Source organism: Tupaia chinensis, unplaced genomic scaffold, assembly GCF_000334495.1.
Source record: "Tupaia chinensis unplaced genomic scaffold, TupChi_1.0 Scaffold141469_1, whole genome shotgun sequence".
In the NCBI taxonomy this organism is placed as follows: domain Eukaryota; kingdom Metazoa; phylum Chordata; class Mammalia; order Scandentia; family Tupaiidae; genus Tupaia; species Tupaia belangeri.
Genome location: NW_006201331.1, coordinates 407,272 through 428,082, shown reverse-complemented (window position 1 = coordinate 428,082; position 20,811 = coordinate 407,272). Strand labels below are relative to the sequence as shown.

Here is a 20,811-nt window from a genome sequence, read left to right as displayed (position 1 = left end):
GGTTGGGGGCCTGTGACCATCCCTCAGCCAGGCAGCTGCCCTGCCAGGGAGGGAGACGAGATCTACGCGGGGGAGGGGCGGTAGCACCACATCATCTAACAGGTTGGTCTGGCTGGGAGGCGTCTCCCTCCTGCAGCTAATGAGTGCTGTGCGACAGGTGTTTGCTCAGACTCTGGCAGCTAGAACATAACAAAGGTGCTGTTTTCCAACGCCAGGCTGGCACTGCCCCTGGCATCGCTGCCCTGCACGCAGGAGCTCAGGGCCTGTGCTTGCCTCATCCTTTCCAGAAGTATTCGAGTCCAGTACGTCAGCCTCCAGGTATGCAGGAAGGTCTGCGGGGAGAGGTGCTCTTCTCTCTCCTTCCTAGTTGAATCTGCCTTCCTCCTGTCTCCTCCCCACCCACACCCAGCCTGACCACCCAGCTGGCCCCGCCTTGGAGCCAGGCCCAGTTTGGTTGGGGGCCTGTGACCATCCCTCAGCCAGGCAGCTGCCCTGCCAGGGAGGGAGACGAGATCTACGCGGGGGAGGGGCGGTAGCACCACATCATCTAACAGGTTGGTCTGGCTGGGAGGCGTCTCCCTCCTGCAGCTAATGAGTGCTGTGCGACAGGTGTTTGCTCCTCAGTCCCCAGCCTGCCCTGGCCGTGACCGGAGCCAGCTGCCTGCCACCCCTCCAAGGCTCTCTCGATCATCCCCAGGCCCTCCCGCTTCCGGGCCGGGGGGCCGTGATGGCCTGCCACTCCTGCGTCGTTGGCTTCAGCAGCCTCAGCAGCTGTGAGGTGACCCCGGGGGGCAGCCCCCGGCCTGGGACCTCGGGATGGGCCAGCTGCGGGGCCCCCCGGCCAGGCTTCAGCTCCCGCAGCCTCACAGGCTGCTGGCAGACTGGCACCATCCCCAAGGTGACCGTGAACCCCAGCCTGCTGGTGCCCTTGGACCTCAAGGTGGACCCAGCTGTCCAGCAGCAGAAGAACCAAGAGAAGGAGGAGATGAAGGTCCTCAATGATAAATTCGCCTCTCTGATTGGCAAGGTGAGCAGAAGGGAGGGTCCTGAAAACTAAGGTCTGCCGGGCCTGGGCAGGTGGCTGAGTGCTTCAGTTCCCTGAGCCTTGGTCATGGTGCCCCACCCCTGCCCCCAGCCAATGGGGACACTGCACTGCTAACACAGCAGACTGACGAAGCTGAGAGATGGGGAGGCTGTCCCAGATCCAGCCTGGCAATGGGGGAGAAAGGGACCTCAGGATGACCTTTGCAGGGGTCTGGACAACAACATGCAGCATGGACTGGGGGCCACCTAGCCCCCTCCCCAGGAAGGGACTAGGGAGGAGCCTGGCCCAGAGAATGTCTCCTCACAGCTGCAGCTGATGGAGGCATGGTCAGCAGCCCTGCTCTGAAAAGGTGGGCAGTGGAGGTGACCTCCCAAGAGCCCACCCTCCTGTCTCCTCCTCAAGCCCCTGACCCTGCAGCAGCCCTCTCAGGCCGCCACACTCAGCTTCCTCACCACAAGAGCTATGTGGGGCTGTGGAAGGAGGCTGCTATGAGTGAAGACGCATGCAGCCTTGGCCTTGGCCTGTCAGGAGAGAGGAATGCAGGGGATGGATACCTGAGTCAGAACCAGCAGCCAGCAGGCCCCACCTGAGCAGAGCAAGAGAGTCCCCTGCCCCTGCCCCCCTGACCCGCACTTCCTATGCTCCACTGCATGACCTGCCACTAGTCTGGGGCATTCAAACCTGTCTCCATCTATGGGAGTCTTGTCTGCATCCTCCCTAACCTGCTCCTTCCTCACCTCCTCCCAGACACCTTTTGGGAAGGAGACCCTCAGCTCTTCCCCTTCCTGTCCTGCCCCATGCTAATAATCATAGTTGTCACAGCTGCGCTGGTTAATTGCTTGCTGTGTGCCCAGGGCTATGCCAGATGTTTCACATATTTGTCTCTATTTCCATCAACAATCTATGAAAGACAACATTTCTGTGCCATTTTACAGATGAGGAAGGCCTTACCTTCCTGATCCTCCCAACCTTCTGCCCCGGGCTGCAACTACATCTTGGTCTGATTCTGTGTTCCTTTGCCTTTTTCGGGTCTCCCCATGTGCTGGAAGCACAGAGGTGGCAGAGTGAAGAAGGTATGCGTGGAGCATGCACGGAGTACCGCTGTGCCTGGCCCTCTGCAGGGACCTGGCCGACGGGATGTAACGTAGCCCACACAGCCACACCGTGCAGGTCTCGTTTTCCCAACTGTGCAGATGAGGACACTGAGGACCAGAGAGGTTACATGCCTTGCCTGAGGTCACAAACCAGCAAGTGTTACAGTCTGGGTTTAACTCAGGTTGGTGAGACACAATGTCAGTAGTCTCTGAGGTGGGAGGAATTTTCTACTCCCCATTTGTATGCCTAGGCCAGAGTCTACCCCTGGAGGACCTGGGTGCGGTACACAGAGGGACATGACAACCACCCACCAAGATGGAGCATCCCTTCCCCCAGCTCTGGCTACCCAGCTGGTTTTCCCTGGGAGAACAGCACAGCTGCCCCAGGGAGGCAGGTCCCTGCAGAGCCTCTTCGCCAAACCTGGGTTAATCCCTTAAAAGGAAGGCTTCGCTGAGCTATGTAATTTGGCTTGGGTGGCTTTTCTCCCTCGAACACCAATGCTTTCATCAGCTTTTGCCTCTGCCATGGGGTGGAAGGACACAGGGAGGGGCCCTTAGGATTGGGGTCCTGGCCCAAAGGCCAGCACAGTGCCCCTAAAGGTCTTTAGTACAACTGAAACCTCCCAATCTCAAGGCCTGGTCTTGAGAGGGAGTCCATTCGGGGTGGGATGTAGGGAGCCATGGGTGCCAGTCCTTTGGGGGCCCTGTTGCTGGGTCTGCCCGGAGGAGTTCCAGGTAGCCTTTCAACTCTGCAGAGAGGTCTGTTAGCTCAACCTTCCCCGTGTCCTTGCAAAGTTCTGGGGATTGAGGGATGAGGGGACAGGCAGCAATTAAGGCAGGATCTGGAGCTGCATTGCTGGGATTGAGTCCTTGCCATGCACTCTCGGGCCAAGTGGGTCACCTCTCTGTGCCTGAGTGACACTGATGTACAGAGCTTGTCAGAACCAAATGGAATCACTTGGAAATGCAGTGAGAACATTCCTGGTACGTGGCATTGCTCCCAAAATGTTAACCAAAAACAAGGAAGTGGACCTGGCCCAGCGAGCTCCTGGAACCCAGTAAGGCCTTACAGACTGGGCCCTGGAGAAGGCCAGGGGGTGGGGGTGTGCTGCTAGAAGAGGGAGTGAAGGAACTTGATATTTAGAGGGTGCTGCTCAGGGCTGGAGAGAGATTTGTGGGTACAGGGAGAAGCCCAGGGGAGAGATGCCATGACCAGTGGTGGGGGAAGGATTCCAGCTCCACTTCCTCTTCTGGGCCCTCTGAGGCATGGAGAGAAACCAGAGCACCGAGGAAGAGGGGGTGGAACGGGGATGGGGAGAGACTCCGGGAGTGGGCAGAGGCCCTAGAGCAGTGCTTTCTTCCACCTGCTAGCTGTTCTCCTGGGCGCACCACTCGCTCTCTCTGTGCCTCAGACTCCACTGCTCTGCTCTGCTATAGAGGTGGCCTGAGCTCTTGCCTGTGGAAAGCCTGGAAAGGCCACAGTCATGAGATAAGGGGTGAGAAAGCAGCAGAGGACAAGCAAGGCAGGAGAAGGCGGTGCCTACCCAGTGCTGGCTGGGCCTCTTACCTTCATGCGCAGACAACGGAGGGGATGGAGATGGGAGAGGACAGCCAGTTAAGGCAGTTGTAGAGAGGAAACCCAAGAGCAATGGGGAAATACTTGGTGACCAAGGCTAGGACAATGTCTTCCCAAAGCCCGTGTGACCCTAGAAGTCACTCAAACAACCTTCCTGATGAGAAACCCTGAAGCTCCTTGGGCACAGCCAACTTCCTGCAGGAGGCAGGGGATTTGGTTGCCCTTACCTGAGAAGTAAGGCTCACATGCCCCAGGGGCAATGCCCTGCAGGCAGGGGGACCTGGAGCTCTGAAGGGGCCAGCGTCCCTCCCCTGAAAAGCTCCCCAACCCTAGCCTGGAGCCCCAGTTTAGATTGCTCAGTTTTCCCTATGAAAAATTCATCTTTCCCCACAATCTCTGCCCTGGCCTGGCCCTGCTTTTCAGCCCAGTGGCCCAGGACCAGTGAGTCTTATGCTTCCAGACCTCGGTTTCCTCATCTGTAAGTTGTGGAGTGGGGAGCAGATAGACTCTAAGGGCCCCACTAAAGCCATCCCTGTGTGATCTAGGGTGGGGGATCACCCAGAACAGAGAGTAGGGGGAGAGAGGTGAGGGCTCAGCAACTGCAGTGGTGTGGAGGCAATTAACCTGGCACCTCCTGGGGCTCGGGGATTATGGGTCCTCCCTAGGCTTTTGTTCCAAGAGGGAGGAGTCTTCATGCAAGGAATGTCCTGGGTGGGGGATGAGTTTCCATCCCTACCAACCCACGCAACAGGGGAGTCCTCAGGGAGGAGACGAGGGCTGCCCCTCTTATCCCTAAGACCATGGGTGTCCTCCGGCATGACTGGCTGGCCAAAGGCAAACCATGTCCCAGTGGGCTCGTGCTGAAACATTGGCTTGAAGTTAGACTGAGGAAAGAACTTTCCGGTGAGACGGTTTTTCTGAGACTCATGGGTGGAGGAAAGAGACTCACATCTTTCCTCTCACCCCACCCTCAGAGTAAACATGGGGCTCCTACTTGTCAAAGCGGAAGGAAGGTGGGGTGAGCCCTTACCTCCTTCCCCTAACGCTCCCTCTCACACACACAAAACAGGGCCGAAACCCTCTGGACCTGCAGCCCTACCGAACCTGTGGGTTGTGGCTGTGGCAGCTGGTAGGCTTAAGGCTGGCCTCAACTAAAGCTCCCCACTGCAGATGGGAGGGAGCCAGGGGGCTACAGGCCACAGCCATCGTGGCCATCGTCGAATGGTGCCATCCAATACTCCAGCTGGCATTGGCCACTGTGAATGTCAGAGGTGACTTCCTAAGGTCATCAGTGTATCTTAGACAAAAGGGAAAACCAGCAGATGTGGGCAGGGCAGTGAGAAAGAGAGGGGCTCCATCTGGCACCCAGATTTAGGACAGGGAGCCCCTGAAGGTCCAGAGTGGGTAGTAGCCATCAAAAATGTCCGTCTGGGGAGCTGGGTCACCAGACTGTGTGACCCTGATGACAAGTCACATGGCCCTCCTGGGCCTCCATGGCACGCTCTATAAATGAAGAATATAGACCCACTGATCCCAGGGCTCCTGGAAGCTCTTTCCAATTGGATTCTTGGAACCCAGGCCAACAGCGCCAGCAGTAGGGGGAAAGACGCAGCTGTCTGCCTGCGGTCATGGGGAGCAATGCTGGGCTGGTTATCACAACATCCTGACCAAAGCAGCACTCACTGTCCAGGAGCTGGGCCCCAGCCACCCCTCCTGCCTGGGTAGGCGGCCCACATCCAGGCACCAAGGACATAGCAACACCAGGAGGGGAGCAAGCGGCTCCCATTCTGATAGGGAGGGTGGCAGGTCAGGACATGAGGAGCAGATCATCTGAGGGCCTTAGTACTAAAAGGAAGTGGGGAGTCTTTCAAGCCAAGCGCTAGGGAGGGCTTCTTGCAGGAGGGGAGCTGGTGGGGAAAGCCCAGGATGGTGAGCAGAGAGCCTGGGGCAGGGAACCTGGAGCCTAAAGAGTATGGGCAGGATGGAGAAGAGGAAAAGGGAGCCCCAACCAAGCTAGGCTGCACTAGGAAAGAGCATCCCCAAGAGGCAGCCTGGCCACAGGCGGGAGGCAGAGCTTGAGAGCAGCATCAGGGCTCAGGGCCCTCCTGTCCTTACCCTCACAGCATAACTGACCCTACCTGGAGGCCGAAGCCAATGCAGGAAGGCAGCTGGGGTCCTGGGACTCCAGCAGCAGACAAGAGATTCTAAAGGCCAGCTGTCTGGATCCAGCCCTGGTGCTGCCACTTACTGACTTTGTGACCTTGGGCAGGCCCTTTCCCCTCCCTGTGCCTGGTTTCCTCATCTGTAGAACGTGGCTGATGGTAACACCTCCTCTGAGAGCTGTTGCAGGGATCTCAGGAGTTACCAGGGTCACGCACTCAGAATAAGGCCTGGCACACAGCAGGGGCCACGGAGACATATTTGCTGTTGCTGTGCAGCTTTCCGAGCTTTCCCCGTCTTCCTCCCTACAGCCCTCAAAGTAAACAGGTGTTCTCACTCCCAGCTTCTAGCGAGGGAAACTGAGGCCAGGAGAGGCTACAGTCCTAAGCTGTGAAGAGAATTAGCACCTAAGCACTAACCTTACCGTGCTGAGTTTCCAAAAGAGACCAGACTTGTCATGGCAGATGAGGGACGGGGCAGATGGGCCTCTGCCAGCCCACATTCCTTGGGGTCTCTCATGCCAGGCCCCAGGCGGGCATGGGAGCCTGTCCTATCTTCAGCACTCCAGTTCCCTCCCTCATCAAGCCAGCCCTGCCCTCACCTAGGAAAGCTTTGCTAATTGGCTCCACCTCGCTCGATCCTCTCCTTATCTCACCATCTTCCATTTGAACGATCAGTCACTAGAGATCAACAACAGATGTGTTCTGGGTTCTGAGACCGCTGACTGAGGGCCTGGGAGGGTGTACACAGATGAGCTGCCCCTTCCCAGGGAGGCCCCCGAGGGGGTGCACTGCCTGGCCTGGGGCCTTGGCGTCCGATGGGAACACACCTGGCCCACTCGGCTCCCTCCTACTCTCCCAGGTACAAGCCCTGGAGCAGCGCAACCAGCTGCTGGAGACGCGCTGGAGTTTCCTGCAGGGCCAGGACTCAGCCGCCTTCGACTTCGGGCATCTCTACGAGGAGTACCAGGGTCGACTGCAGGAGGAACTGCGCAAAGTGAGCCAGGAGCGGGGACAGCTGGAGGCCAACCTGCTGCAGGTGCTCGAGAAGGTTGAGGAGTTTCGAATCAGGTAGATCATGCCTGGTGGAGGCTGGGGGTAGACACTGAAGTGGGGACCACACTGTGCTCCAGTGGGAGGCACCCATGTCAGAGAAAAAGGAGAGAAGTTACGGAACATTCCTCTACTCCAGACATATTTACTGGGGCCTAATGTGTATCAGACTGTATTCCGAATATTGGGGAGGGCCAGCTCCATGGCACACTGGCTTCAAGAGAAGCCGGATCCCGCGTGGTGACTGTAGTTTGAATCCCAGGCCAGTCAACCTGAAGCACAGGGCATGCACATGAGTGCCCAAGATCCACCCGGCTAGAGTACTAGAGGAAGGGGATCATGGCGTGGCCAGAGGGCTTTCCTCTCTCCCGTTCTCATTCTCTCTCTTACACACACACACGCACACACACACACACACTATTGTGAATAAAAGGGGGGTTTTTGTTGGGTTTTTTTGTGGGGGGGTTGTTTGTTTGTTTGTTTTTAATTACTGGGATATGGCTGGGAACCTATAGCCATCATCCCCAAATAGCAACCTTGACAAGGAAATCATCTTGTGCTGGTCACAGCTACACCTGTGCTCACCGGCTCTCGGGCTCCATCGCCACCCAAACCCGACTTGGGCAGCACTCCTTGTGCACCTGGAAGCACACGAGCTCTTGCCTATGCATTGCTCTGGCGATGGGAAATCATCACTTCCACATGACAACTTCATCTGGAAGAACAACAAATCTGCGGATATGGCTTTGGATTTGGACTAGACTGGAAATAGCCAGGGTGCAGGCAGGGGATGGGAGGGGTGGGGCTGTTTGAATAAAGAAGTCATCCCTGTCAATAATGTGATCAGGGATTGAGGTAGACTTGGAGCCAGGGAGACGAGAAAAACACAGCCTGCAGATGCTTAGTGGAGAAGACAGACAGACAGACAAAGAGCTGGTGGGCAGTAGCACCCAACCATTGTATCAGAAGGGGTGAATCCTCACCACCCCTCATTGGCTTTGTGACCCTGGGCAAGGGTCACTAAGCTTAGTCTGTGACTGCATGAGATGGGAGTGACCATGGTTGGGACCAACCTGGGGCTACAGCATGAGGAGGAGGTCAAGAGGTCAGCAGGAGCCTGGCAGCCATGAGTGGCAGCTTTGCTATCCCTGGAAGGATGAAATTCCCAGCACACAGTGGGAATTCTTTGACACAGGTTTGCTAAACTGAAGGACAAGTTGAGCACTTGGGTTGCCCAGAGAAGACGTGACCCTCCCTGACCAGGCAGTGGACAGGGCTTCTGGGACAATAAGGTTGAGACAGAATTTGACTGAGGGGAGGACAGAGTATGGCTGAAGCCCTAGTCTCCCCTCCCAAGCCCTGCCAGTCTGAGATGAGGCCCATGATCTCTGGAGCAGCAATCCAGGCAGGGCTGGGGCTGGAGGAGGGCAGTGGCAGCCTATCTGGGCAGGGCTCTGGGCTATGGCTCAGCTCACCCACTGCCTCTGAGTCCCACCTGCCTGGCCCTAGGAAAGCACATGTGGCATCCGATGCTCATTCTCAGCTGCCAACTTCTTGAAGTCGGACCAGGACCATGATGAGGGCAGTCACGTCAGCTCACCACAATTCATGACTCATCTCACTGATAGCTAGTAGGTCTTTGGCCCTTGAAGGAACAGCAAACGGCAGAACTGGATGGCAGTCTTGGATCCTCTTTCTGAGTGAAACAGAGGCCCAGAGAGGCCAGGCTTGTTCCCCGTCACGCAACTGCGCATGCTAAGTCCCACCTCTAAACTCAGCCAGCTGTGGCGTGCAGCTGCTCCCACGAGCCCAGCCAGATCGTGTCCATGGAAGCACTTGGTGATGGAAGTTCCATGCAAATACTACTCGTTGTTTTAATCTGGCTCAGCCCCCTCCTTTGGCCTGCTGCCTGGTTTCCATCTGCCAGCTGTCTGACTTCACTGCTAGGCTCAGGCCTCTTCCCCTCTCTGGGTAGGGAACCCACCTGTGTAGGAGAGACATTGGGCTTCATGGTGAGGCTGGAGAGCCTCTGGGTCTGCAGGCCAGAGCTGGGGCAACCACAGCCTGGCTATGCAGGGCCTGGGCCCTGGCAGCCAGGAGACGCCAGGCCGAGCCTGACAGGGAGGGGCTGAGCCCTGCCTCTACAAGGCGATGAGATCAGCCTCACTCCCAGGAATAAACAAGTAGGGGGGGTGCGGGTGTGACAAGCTAGAGAGGGCCTGAGAACGGGTTTGGGAGTTGGTGGCTGGCAGACTGGCTGAGGACCGGGGCTGAAATGGAGGGGAAGGCATTACTTTATTCTAGGGGGATGGAGGCTTCCAAGGGCTTTGAGTAGCAAAGGCCCTGCAGGTCGACTAGGCTAAGCCTTCTATTTACTAAGGACAAAGCAGAGGCCCAGCAAGGAGAAGCAACTTGCCTGAGGCCACACAGCAAGTGGCTCAGGGAGCCACAGACAATTGTGCAAACTGTTGACTGCACAAGAGGATGAACAGGGGCTCAAATCCCATCAGCATTGGAGGCCGGTGCAAAGTCAAATGCCCCTGAGGAAAGGGCTTTTTTCTAATTCATACAAAGGCTGGGGATGAACTAGCAGTAGCCTTGCGGGACTGACCTCGTACCGGAACCCAGTGCCCAGGCTCACCAGTGCTCCTGCTGCACCGCCAGCCTCTCCCCAGCACTCAAACCCCAACTACACTCACCCCACCCACCAAGCACACCTGTGGGTGCAGGGGCGGGGCAGATCCAGGAAAGACAGGATACCATGAGGATGTTCCCTGCAGTCCCCACTCCTGGCATCCTTCTCTGCTAAGGAGGTTCCCCAAGATTGCTGCAGGCCACTTGTCTCCCTCGACTCACCGAGTCTATGCTCCTCGGGCTCCTGGCAGGTACCCGGCTGGTGAGCCACAAGTGACACCCTAGAAACACAGCTTCCCTCCCCTTCCCTGCCAAGGGCATACTCAAGAATGTGGAAGGCTCTGAGGGGCAGTGCCCCAGCCGTAGGTCCAAGGCTCCCTTCCTAAGGCTTTTTAAGGAACAGGACTAAAAACAAGAGAGAGGCCCCTAGCACTTAGAAATGACCAGCAGGCCAGTAAGAATCAGATGTGGGGTAATGAGGGCATCTGAAGAGGAGAGAAGGAATGCCACCCGGCAGATGGAAGGACTGTTTGTGGCAAAGGTGGGGGTGGTCAGACACCTGCCCCACACAAGGCCCTGCTCCAAGACTAGCAGGACCCTGCCATCTAGATAGGAGGGCAAAGGGAGCTCAACCACAGGGCTTGCATGGGGAGGGCCAGTTAGTGAGGGGCTCCCCAGCCCCCATTCCCAGGGCAGGGAATTCCTCAGAGGAGGGGAGGCCCCGAGTCCAGTGGGCAATCTGAAAGTCAGCCCAGTGCTGAGGTCTGGAACGACGTGCGGAGGACCACTCGTGCTGCAGTGAGGCTCCTGCGGCTGCTCTCCAAGAAGGCCAGAGACCAGCCGGAGGGGCAGGGTGGCCGTATTAACCTATCTAATCCTCACGCCATCGCCATCCATCGCCATTGTTATGACTTACTCAAGGTCACACCTAGGAAGCAAGGAAGTCAGGATCGGAGCCTAAGTCATCTGGCTCTGGGGCCCATACTTCACCAGCACACCCCAGGAGCCTCCAAGCCCTTCCCTGAGCCTCTGCTTCCTCATTTGTAAAATGGGACCAATAGAACCTCCCTAGCCAGGAGCTCTGAGGGTCACAGGAGAGATGCAGATACGGTGCCCAGCACAGGGGAAGAGGTGACCCCCAGCACCTGTCACAACCCCTTCAGGCAAGATGCTTCTGGAGCATTGTGTTCTCCCAGGCCAGCCCCAGAAAAGCAGCAGGAGGGGGGGGGTCTCGCTGGCCCACCACTCTGCTCAGCCCCTGTGCCTGCACCCTCGGGGCTATCCAGACTCTTCAAAGCCAAGGCAGTAACTGCTCAAGTGCCCCAGGCGCTCTCGCCACCCTTGGGTCCACTCCCTTGGCTCCCCAGGTGGGCTGGGGGACAAGCCAGCACAAGGGGTGGCAGGTCCAGCCAGTCATCATGACCATCACAGGCATGAGTGACGCTGCCCCTGCTGTGAGGTCAGGCACTGGGCAGGCAGGCGGCTGTAATTAAAGCCACCAGTGATTCAGGCATCCCCTGGGGAGGAGGGGAAGAGAGGAGGAGGGGAGGAGGGGAGGAGGGGAGGAGACAAGCCACAAGCCACTGGGAGCCCCATGTCTGCTTGGGCCAGGGAGGGCAGGCTGAGGTCAGGAAGCTGAGGCTGGCAAGCACCCACCTTATGGGACCTTGATGGGAAGGAGAGATTAAGGCCAGGGGCCCAGGGATCATGGCCCTCACCCAATAGGGTCCTTGCTCCAAACTCAAGGTAGATTCGAATGAGAAGAGTTGTTGTACTTTGTTGAGTTTAGACTCCATGCCTGTCAGGTGTCGGGGGTACTCTGCCAGCCCCTACACACATACACACACACACACACACACACACACACACACACACACTGGAGAAAGGCTAAAGTTACTTAGTTGCTTGTCCCAAAACACACTGTGGGTCCATCTGACGACCAAGGCCACTCCTCTCGTTGAAGGGACACGATGAGATGATGTCTTCTCATCCAGAGAAGCAGAGGGGAGAAGGGCAGGGCTGCGGGGAAGGAGAGGAAGTGGAAGCTCAGTGGTCAGCAGGGTGCTCGGAGCAGACTTGGCCAAAGTACAGCTTGTCTGCACCTGCGATTCTGGGGGGTCCCCTCCCAGCCCCCACACACACACACACACACACACACACACACACACACACACACACACACACTGGAGAAAGGCTAAAGTTACTTAGTTGCTTGTCCCAAAACACACTGTGGGTCCATCTGACGACCAAGGCCACTCCTCTCGTTGAAGGGACACGATGAGATGATGTCTTCTCATCCAGAGAAGCAGAGGGGAGAAGGGCAGGGCTGCGGGGAAGGAGAGGAAGTGGAAGCTCAGTGGTCAGCAGGGTGCTCGGAGCAGACTTGGCCAAAGTACAGCTTGTCTGCACCTGCGATTCTAGGGTCAGAGCTAGGGAAGAGATGAAGGGACAAAGAGCCAGGGTGAAGGGGCTGCACTATCAGGATCCCTGGAGGGGGTGGATATGGGAAAATTAGGAAAGAGAAAGAGGCCACTGGGAAAGGATTAGGTGGTCATTAGGAGGCAGCCAAAGCCAGGGAGTCACAGGGGAGAGGGGATGTGTCACTACAAATGCGAATGACATCTGCCTCAGGCAGGACCACTTCCTCCTAACTGGCACAGGCCCAAGTAGGATGGCACAGGCTATCAGCCACACCAGAATGGCTGGAGCAGTGTTAGCGGAAGCCCAAGCTCCCACCACTTCCAGCTGAGCGATCGCTCTCTCTCCCCTCCCTGCACTCCCAGGTATGAGGACGAGATCTCCAAGCGCACAGACATGGAGTTCACCTTTGTCCAGCTGAAGAAGGTAGCCTGCCCAGCCTGCTCCAGTGCTCCTGCCTCGTGGGCCCCTGCCCTCTTCCCCTTGGGATCACCTCCTTTCCTTCATGCCCAAGCAAAGCCCTCAGAGGCTTAAGTCGTCCTAGGACCAACAAATGGAGAGACACACCTGTCATGTCCCCATCCTGCTCCTTTTCCTGGGCTCTGAGCCAGCTGTCCTCCAGGAGTTACCCCCACCTATTATTTATTTATTTATTTATTTAGGAGAGGTTTTGGCTATAGGGCACGTGCGCTCGCTAGACAGAGACATAGAGACAGAAAGTAGGAAATCACCCCCTGGGGGGATGGTCACGCCGCAATCCTTTCTCTTCCATTCTCCTCTCGGGATCTTGGGCACACACGCACACACGCCCGGCATGAGTTTTAAGCCACCAGGTCCGGGACGCAAACCACGGTCAACTACATGGGATTCCAGCGACATAGCCATTACGCTAACTGCTGGTTCCTATCCTCCATCTCACCCAGAAAGCAAAGCCTCCTCCCGCACTGCCCCAGAACCACCCCCCTCCCATTCTCTCCTAGTCACTTACCACTGTTTCCGACCCCAGGACCTGGATGCAGAGTGTCTTCGACGGACTGAACTGGAAACCAAGTTAAAGGGCCTGCAGAGCTTCGTGGAGTTGATGAAAACCGTCTATGAGCAGGTGAGTAACAAGGGGCTGGTGTCCTCCTGAGCCAAGAGCTGACTGTCCACAATAAGGGGCCCAGGAGGGAAGGGCGTCCGGCAGGGCATAGAACCTAGAGCTGTCACTTCAGATTTCCAGCCACACAGGTAACAATTTCCTAGCCCCCTGTGCGCCTGTCAGTGATCCTGCACGACCCCTGCTACTCATTTCATGGAACATGGGCAGTTTCTCCAAGGCCACTCTCTCAGGGACAACCTGTGTTTTCCTGCGTACTGGGGTACTAATGGCATGCAGGGTCCAGTGCATCAGGCAAGGATCAGGAGGCCAGCCTCAGGGGCAGGAACCAGGAGCCTCGAGAAAGCAGGCTCTGTAATCTGGGACCACAGGTGCCCCTAGTTCTAGCCCTGTGGGCATGTACTTCACCCTTCCTCATTTTTGGCTAAGGCAGAGAAGACCTTGTCAGATATTCTGGTTCCTAGCTTCTGCCAGAATAAAAATGACACAGTAAATGCAGACAGAAGAGGCTCCAGAACACATTCTCATTTACTCCTAAGTTCTCGCCAAGCCCCAGTAGACGACAGCCCAGCAAAGCCGAGGGTGTCGCCAGCACAGTCAGCAGATGGGCCCCGCGCTGGCCCCCGGGTACTGCTCCTCCACTCTCAATGCTGCCTCCTGGCCACCCTTCAGGCTGTGCATCCTCTCTACCCCCTCTCTTCCGGGGTGAAGGGTTGTAGGAGTGATGCTCCTGCCTAAAGGCCCCTTCCACAAATGCCTTCCTTTCCACTAAGGGCAGACAGCACTGTTGGGAGGAGAGGGCTTGGAGCCTGTGTGCTACTAACTGCTGGCACCAGCTACAGCAATGCAGCCCAGGTCAGAGCAGAGGTCTAAGTCACACTGCAATCCAAAAGTCCTGCTAGGATGGCCCTCTGGGCTGCTGACCATGGCATGACATAATCATGGTGGAAAGGGAGATTGGGTCTGCTGGCTGCTCATGGGAGGCACTCCTTTCCAACCGGGTCAGCCCCAGCTAGTGGAGCTGCCCATGACCCCAGGATGTAGCATAGCAGAGAGAACACCACAACCCTTGGGAACCATAGGAAGATAGCCCTCCCAGGCAGCCCACCATGCCAGCAACCCTGAAGAGCTTCTATTCTGGCAAAGCCCTGCACAACCAGGCCAAGCTCCACAGGACTGACCAGGGCACCATGCCTATCGGCTGGTTTGGGAAGTGGGCTAGGGGCTTCCCTGCCCAAACTCACGTGGGCTAGCACCCTGTGGGCCCAGGGCTATCTCAGCTGGGCCAGTGCTGGACCAGTGCTCCCTCCTGCCCACTGATGGCTCAGGAAGCCCAGAGCTAAGCTTGAGGCCAGGATGGAAGCCCTGCAGTTAGAGACATACCTGGAGGTAGGCTGGGCATAACCAGCCATACACCCAGGCATTGCTAGAGACATACCACAGAACTTGGCCCCTCTCCCAGTAGCCATTGGATTCTGTTTGGACTTCGTAGTCTTTGGGTTCCAATCCAAGTTGGTCCTTCTTTTTAACCATTTATGTGACTTTGGGCATCTTGTTTCTCCTCTCTGTGCCTGTTTCTTCATCTGTAAACCAGGCAACAGTAACAGTGCCAATCTTGTAGGGTTGTGATGAGAGTTAAAACCATGCGTTCATTTAACAAATGGGTATCACATGCCTAGTAGGTGCCAGGCTCAGATGTCACAGTTGAGCAATGTCCCTCCTCCCTAGGAGGGTATGGCTTAGCTAAGAGGAGGCAGGGAATAATAGGCAAACAACTCAGTATCTGAGCAGGCCCACTGGGGAGAGTGGTAAGTGCTTGGAGCAAAGAAACCAGGTGATGTGACAATGTTGGGGTGGGTGGGGGCTGAGGAGGTGCAAGCAAGCGAGCAGATGCCCAGACGAGGAAGGTCCAGGCCAGTGGAGATCTAAGACACCTCTGTGCAGAGCCTCTAAGGCAGGAAAAGGCTTGGTGATTAAAGGGAGGGAAAGAAGCTGCTGCGGTCAGAACAGATGAGGCACGGCAGGAGCTTTCCGTCAGAAGAGGCAGGGTCAGCTCACATGGGGGCCTTAGGGTCTGAGGCAGAGTTTGGGCCTTATCTCAGGTGATCAACCCTGGGGGTGGGGGATGGCACACAGAGGGTTTCGGGTGCAGTTTGTGCTGTTCTAAGACTACTGGAGAAGGGACTGCAGGGAAGGGGGTAGGGGCCCAGTACGTTCCAGCGGTTACTACTACTCCTGATGACTGGTGGCAAGGTGGCGTTGGGCCGGGAGCTCCGCGTTTCCCTCCACATATTACACCACTGCCAGCTGCGAAGGCAACACCAACCTGGGGCTAAAAAGATTCTTTATGTTGATTAGTTCTAAGCCAGTACTGGCTAACAAATACAATGTGAGCCAGCAGGTAGAATGGTGGTTAAGGTGCCAGTTCCCACATGGTCAACTCCATGGTTTGAGTCCCAGATCCAGTGACTTTAAAAACGTACTGGGGGGACCAGCAGTAAGCGTAATGGCTATGTCACTGGACTCCCATGTAGTCGACCGTGGTTCAAGTCCTGGACCTGGCAGCTTAAACTCACGCCGGGCACGTGTATGTGCGTGCCCAAGATCCCAAGAGGAGAATGGAAGAGAAGGGATTGTGGCATGGCCACCCCCCGGGGGGATGCTTTCTCGCATTCTGTCTCTCTGTCTCTCTCTTTCTTTCTGGCGAGCACACACACCCTATAGTGAAAAACCTCTCAAAAAAAAAAAAAAAATACTGGGCATGTGTGCATGTATACCCAAAATCCCAAGAGGAAAATAAAGGAGAAGAAATTGCGGCATGGCCATTCCCTCAGGAGTGACTTATCACTTTCCCTCTCTCTGTCTCTTTCTGTCTCTCTCCAGCAAGCGTGTATACCCTGTGGCAAAAATCTAAATATAGAAATAGAGAGAGAGAGAAAGCTACATACTTTTTTATTATTTTTTTGGTTTTGGGGTATTTTAAAAGTGATTTTTGCTAAAGGGTGTGTGTGTGCTCACTGGAGAAACTGATAGAAAGCAAGAAATCACCTCCCAGGGAAGAAGGGCCATGCTGCAATCCCTTCTTCTCCATTCTTTCCTCAGGGTCTTAGGTATGTACATGCATGTGCCCAGCATGAGTTTTAAGCCTCCAGGTCCAGGATTTGAACCATGGTCAACTATGTGGGAGTCCAACAATGTAACCAGTATGCCACCTGCTGGTCCACACAAACATAATTTTAAGTTTTCTAGTGGCCACATTTTTTAGAAAAGAAGAAATTAATCTCAATAATGTATTTTATTTAGCCCAATATAATGGGCTATTTTACATTTTTTCCTCATGCTAAGTCTTCAGAATCTCACCTCATTTTGGACTAGCCACATTCCAAGTGCTCAGGAGTCATGCGTGCCTGGTGGCTGCCTCACTGGACAGAGCAGGTCTAAGCCACGGACAGTGCCGTCCACAGCTGTCTTCAGACGGAAGAAAAGCATGGTGGAACACAAGCAGCCCAGGAGGGCTGGGCCCTCTAGTTTCCACTTCGGAGCAGACACTAGATCAGAAAAGCACTTCTGTGTAGTTCACTCTTGTCCCAGAAAACAGACACCCCCTCTACCCAGCATACATGCACACGCACACCCACACCTACACTCACACAGCCAGGACACCTCCTGCAAAGCCCTTCCCAACCAGCTGAGCTGGAACTTGTGGCCACAATCTACTCAGAGCCTCGTCTCTAGGCTGCAGCCTCCATCTGTATGTTCCTCCCTCCCGGGACGCAGGCTGTGAGGGGACCCTGGGCTGGCAGAAACTCATACTCTTCCTCAGCTTCAGAGGTACAGTCCTACTCCCAAGTTCATTTGGGGCCTGGCTGCATCCAGCCGGAACACTGCCTGCCTCACCCATAAGCTCTGGTTCCAGAGAGATTAGCTGCAGAATCTGCTGACAACCCCCTGGGGTCAAGTGCACCTCCTGGGAGGCCTATCCCTGCAGGGAAGCCAGTACTGTCCAAACAGCTTTGGCAGGGAGGCTTCCCCAGGAATAGGCTACCCTGCCCCTGGACACTTCTTCCCGGCTCCACCACCTTTACCAGTTACAACAGTGACGTCCTTAGCTACTGCTTTTTGAGCACCTACTATATTCCAGGCACTGTGGCAAATGCATTCCAGACTTCATTGCCATTAATCCTCACAACAACACAATAAAGTAGGGGTAATGATTACAAGAGCACATACTTAGGCCCAGCTAAGACAGTGCACACCACTAAGACACCAGGCTCTGCAGGCCGAGACCACACAGAGGCCCAGGCCCAATTCCCACTCCCTGCTAAAGGCTGGGCACAGCAGCGAGTGCCTGTAATCCCAGCAACTCAGGAGGCTGAGCCAGGAGGATCACAACACAGTGAGATTCTGTCTAAAAAGAGAGAGCAAGAGAGCATAGACTGTAGAGTGGCTTAGACCTGAATTCTGGCTCAGTAATCAACGGGCACTGGAGCAAGTTATTTTAATCTCTCTATGCTTCAATTTCCCCATCTGCAAAATGGGGAGAAAATAGCACCTCCTTCCTGGAGCTGTTGTGAAGATTTGTCAGTATATTCTAAAGCATGTCTGTCACAGCTGAGCATTTAATAAACATTAGCTATTTCCAGTTCTATAATTACATTTCTCATTTTACAGATGAGAAAAGCCAAAGTGTAGAGAGGTTTTAAAACTTCAAGACTGGGACCAGTAGTTGGCATAATGGCTATGTCGCTGGACTCTCATGTAGTTAACCGCAGTTCAAGTCCCAGACCTAGTGGCTTGAACTCACACCGGGCATGTGTGCATGCACGCCCAAGATCCCAAGAAGAGTATGGAGGAGAAGGGATTGTGGCATGGCCATCCCCCCAGGGGGTGATTTCTTGCTTTCTGTCTCTTTCTTTCTGGGGAGCCCACGTGCCCTATAGCAAAAAACTCTTAAAAGAAAAAAAAAAGGCAAGAACAGCAGATGGCATAATAGTTATGTTGCTGGACTCCTACCTAGTCGACCACATTTCAAGTCCCAGACCTGGAGCTTAAACTCGTGCCGGATGCTTGTGCATGCATGCTCAAGATTCTGAGAGGAGAATGAAGGCTCTGGAGAGCCCACATGTCCTATAGCAAAAGCAAAAATCTCTCTCTAAAAAAAAAACTTTATCAGGGCTCCCCAACTGCACAGAGGCAGTGCCATTTAGAGCTCAGTCCCACTGAGTACTGTAGGTTACTAATAGCACTAAGTTATTTCCAAGACCCACCCTTACCCTAACTGGGCAGGGGGGGACGTGAGGGTGGTCACACAGGCCAGCCTCCTCAGGTGCTTACTCCCAGGGGAAGTCCTAAACTGTACCTCAGCTCCATTCTTGCCACCTTGGAGGTGACGTGCTCTCCAGGGGTCCAGCCATGGAGGCACCTCCACACACAAGTTGTGCCCTCTGCCACCCAGCAGGGCCTGCGTGCCTGCACAGGTCTGCAGATGTTCTGAACACGGCATTCCCTTCTTCTGTTTACCTGGCGCCTGCTTCCCCTGCCTGTTTCCAGAAGGATCTGAGGCTGCTCCACCAGCTGTGTGTTGCCAGACCTTTCACCCCAACAGGGAAGCCCTCCAGTATCCCTACAGTGCCTGGCCTTTTCCTGGGCCTACAGTGCCACTAGAGACCTCACTCCAGGATCTCCCACACCCACTGACCCCAGAACATGGAAACCAAGCAAGCCCCAAAGCTGCATCCCCAGCCAGGGTGCCAGCTCCACTGGGAAATGCCAGATGGTGACCAGGAGCAGCAGAAGGGCATGAAGGTCAGGCTCACAGCCAGCTTTGCCCAGAGCTTTCTGTTAAGTACATTTGAAGATCTACCAAATTCCCCAAAAGCAATTGGCCTCAAGGTCCTGCCAGCTCCAGGGTGGAGACAGGTTACCCCCAGAGGAACTTCAGAATGCCGGCCACTGCCCAAATGTCCTTTCCCAGGAGCCCCTCGTTGTCATCAGGGGGTGCTGGTGGGCAGGGGTTGGCAGGAGAGCAGGCCAGGAAGGGTGGTCATCCTCAGAGGCCTTCAGAGCTGCCATGCGGCCAAGCTGACCTCCCCACCCCAGCCGTCTATAGCTTCAGGATAGAGGCCACAGGTCAGAGGTGCCAGCCTCCACCAGAGATGGGAACCAGAGGCCCCACCACAACTTTCTTTCTTTCTTTCTTTTATTTATTTATTTTTTTTTAGAGGTTTTTGCTATAGGGCGCATGCGCTCGCCAGACAGACAGAGAAGGACAGAGAGATAGAAAGCAAGAAACCACCCCCTAGGGGGGATGGCCACGCCGCAATCCCTTCTCCTCCATTCTCCTCTCGGGATCTTGGGCACACACACACATGCGCCCGGTGTAAGTTTAAGCCACTGAGTCCAGGACGCAAACTGTGGTCAACTACGTGGGAGTCCAGCGACATAGCCATTACACTAACTGCTAGTCCAACCCACCACAACTTTCTGAGCAGAAGGATGAACCAGGAGGAGGAAGGGGCCCAAAGTCAGGAGCATAAAAGCTCAGCCTGGGTTCGAGCAGGCCTCCAGATCCAGCTGCCCGGTTCAGGGGACAGAGGGGATGGAGGAGCACATTGCAATTGACATGGGGGTGCATTGGTAAAATCCAGATCGTGGGGAGAGCTCCCAGGCAGACTTCTCAGTGTGTTCACTAAGAACGGCAAGAGAAAAGGGGGAGTAAAAGAGGATGTAACTGTAGATTAAGAGACTGGGAAACATAAGAACCAATTTGCAGTGTATGGGCCTTGTTTGGGTTTTGATTGGAACAAGCAAGATTTAAAAATTGTGAGGCAATTAGCAAAATGGGAGCACTGACTGAAGTCCGATGATTGAAACAGAGGCCAAGGGTGGACTGTGTGTGCCTGGCGCACTGAGCACGCCCCGCCCCTCCTCCGGCTGCCTCCCTGCCTCTCCAGGCCCCCTGGCTGGCTGACTCACTGTCTCCTGCTGTGCTGGCTAGAAGGCTTCCTTCACTCCCCACTTGCTCCACCCTCCCACGCAGAGGCCCCGCCCAGACCCGGCTTGTTCAGCACCCAGGGCTGGAGAGGAGACACCCACCTGAAGGCAGCCCATTTTGAAGACCCTGTTCCCACTTGCCTCTCTACACACCCTAAGGGCTGTCAGAGGGTGGCCTGGCAGGCCATACCCACATTCAATGAGGCAGGGGAGTGGGCAATGCAAGTTTGTCAGCCTCCAGCCCTGCCCTGTCCCTCATCTTTCCAACACTTATTCAATAAACTGAGAAGCCTTCTAGCCAGATATGGGGCGGGGGGATAAACAGTTCTTCCAGGCCTCGGGAGCTCCCAGAGCATGGCCTCTTCAGCTTCTTCCCCAGTTGGCCAGGAGGAAGGGGGTCCCACCCCAGGAGCAAGTGGCAGACAGTGGAGAACGGGAGGGAATCTGACTTGTGGCACACCTCTGACCCAAGGATCCTCCCTGTCCCCCTCCCCTCCTCCCCTCTGCTCAGAGAGAGGGCAGGAGCTGGCTCCCAAGAGCCAAACTAGTGAGTCCTTTGATCACTCTCCAGGGAGACAGGAAGGGGCCCATTTTCTGCTGACTTTGGGAATAAGGGGACTGTGGGGGGCTCAGGGTCCCACCCCACTAGCCCTGAGCTCTCCACGCGCATACCTGGCCAGGAGCTGAAGGACCTGGCAGCGCAAGTGAAGGACGTGTCGGTGACCGTTGGCATGGACAGC

General features: G+C 55.6%; 1 protein-coding gene across 2 annotated transcripts in view; it reads left to right on the top strand.

Annotated features, from left to right (window-relative positions):
• The first annotated feature begins 339 nt into the window (after positions 1-339).
• Positions 340-20,811, top strand: part of KRT80 (keratin 80) — a 24,790-nt gene continuing 4,318 nt past the window's right edge. The window contains exons 1-5 of one of the 2 annotated variants that reach the window (XM_027766201.1): positions 340-1,027; positions 6,737-6,945; positions 12,345-12,405; positions 12,986-13,081; positions 20,752-20,811. In XM_027766201.1, the coding sequence (XP_027622002.1) occupies positions 728-1,027; positions 6,737-6,945; positions 12,345-12,405; positions 12,986-13,081; positions 20,752-20,811 (726 nt within the window). In that variant the 5' untranslated portion in view covers positions 340-727. The remainder of the gene's footprint in view (positions 1,028-6,736; positions 6,946-12,344; positions 12,406-12,985; positions 13,082-20,751) is intronic. The other variant, XM_027766200.1, reaches the window with a different exon arrangement.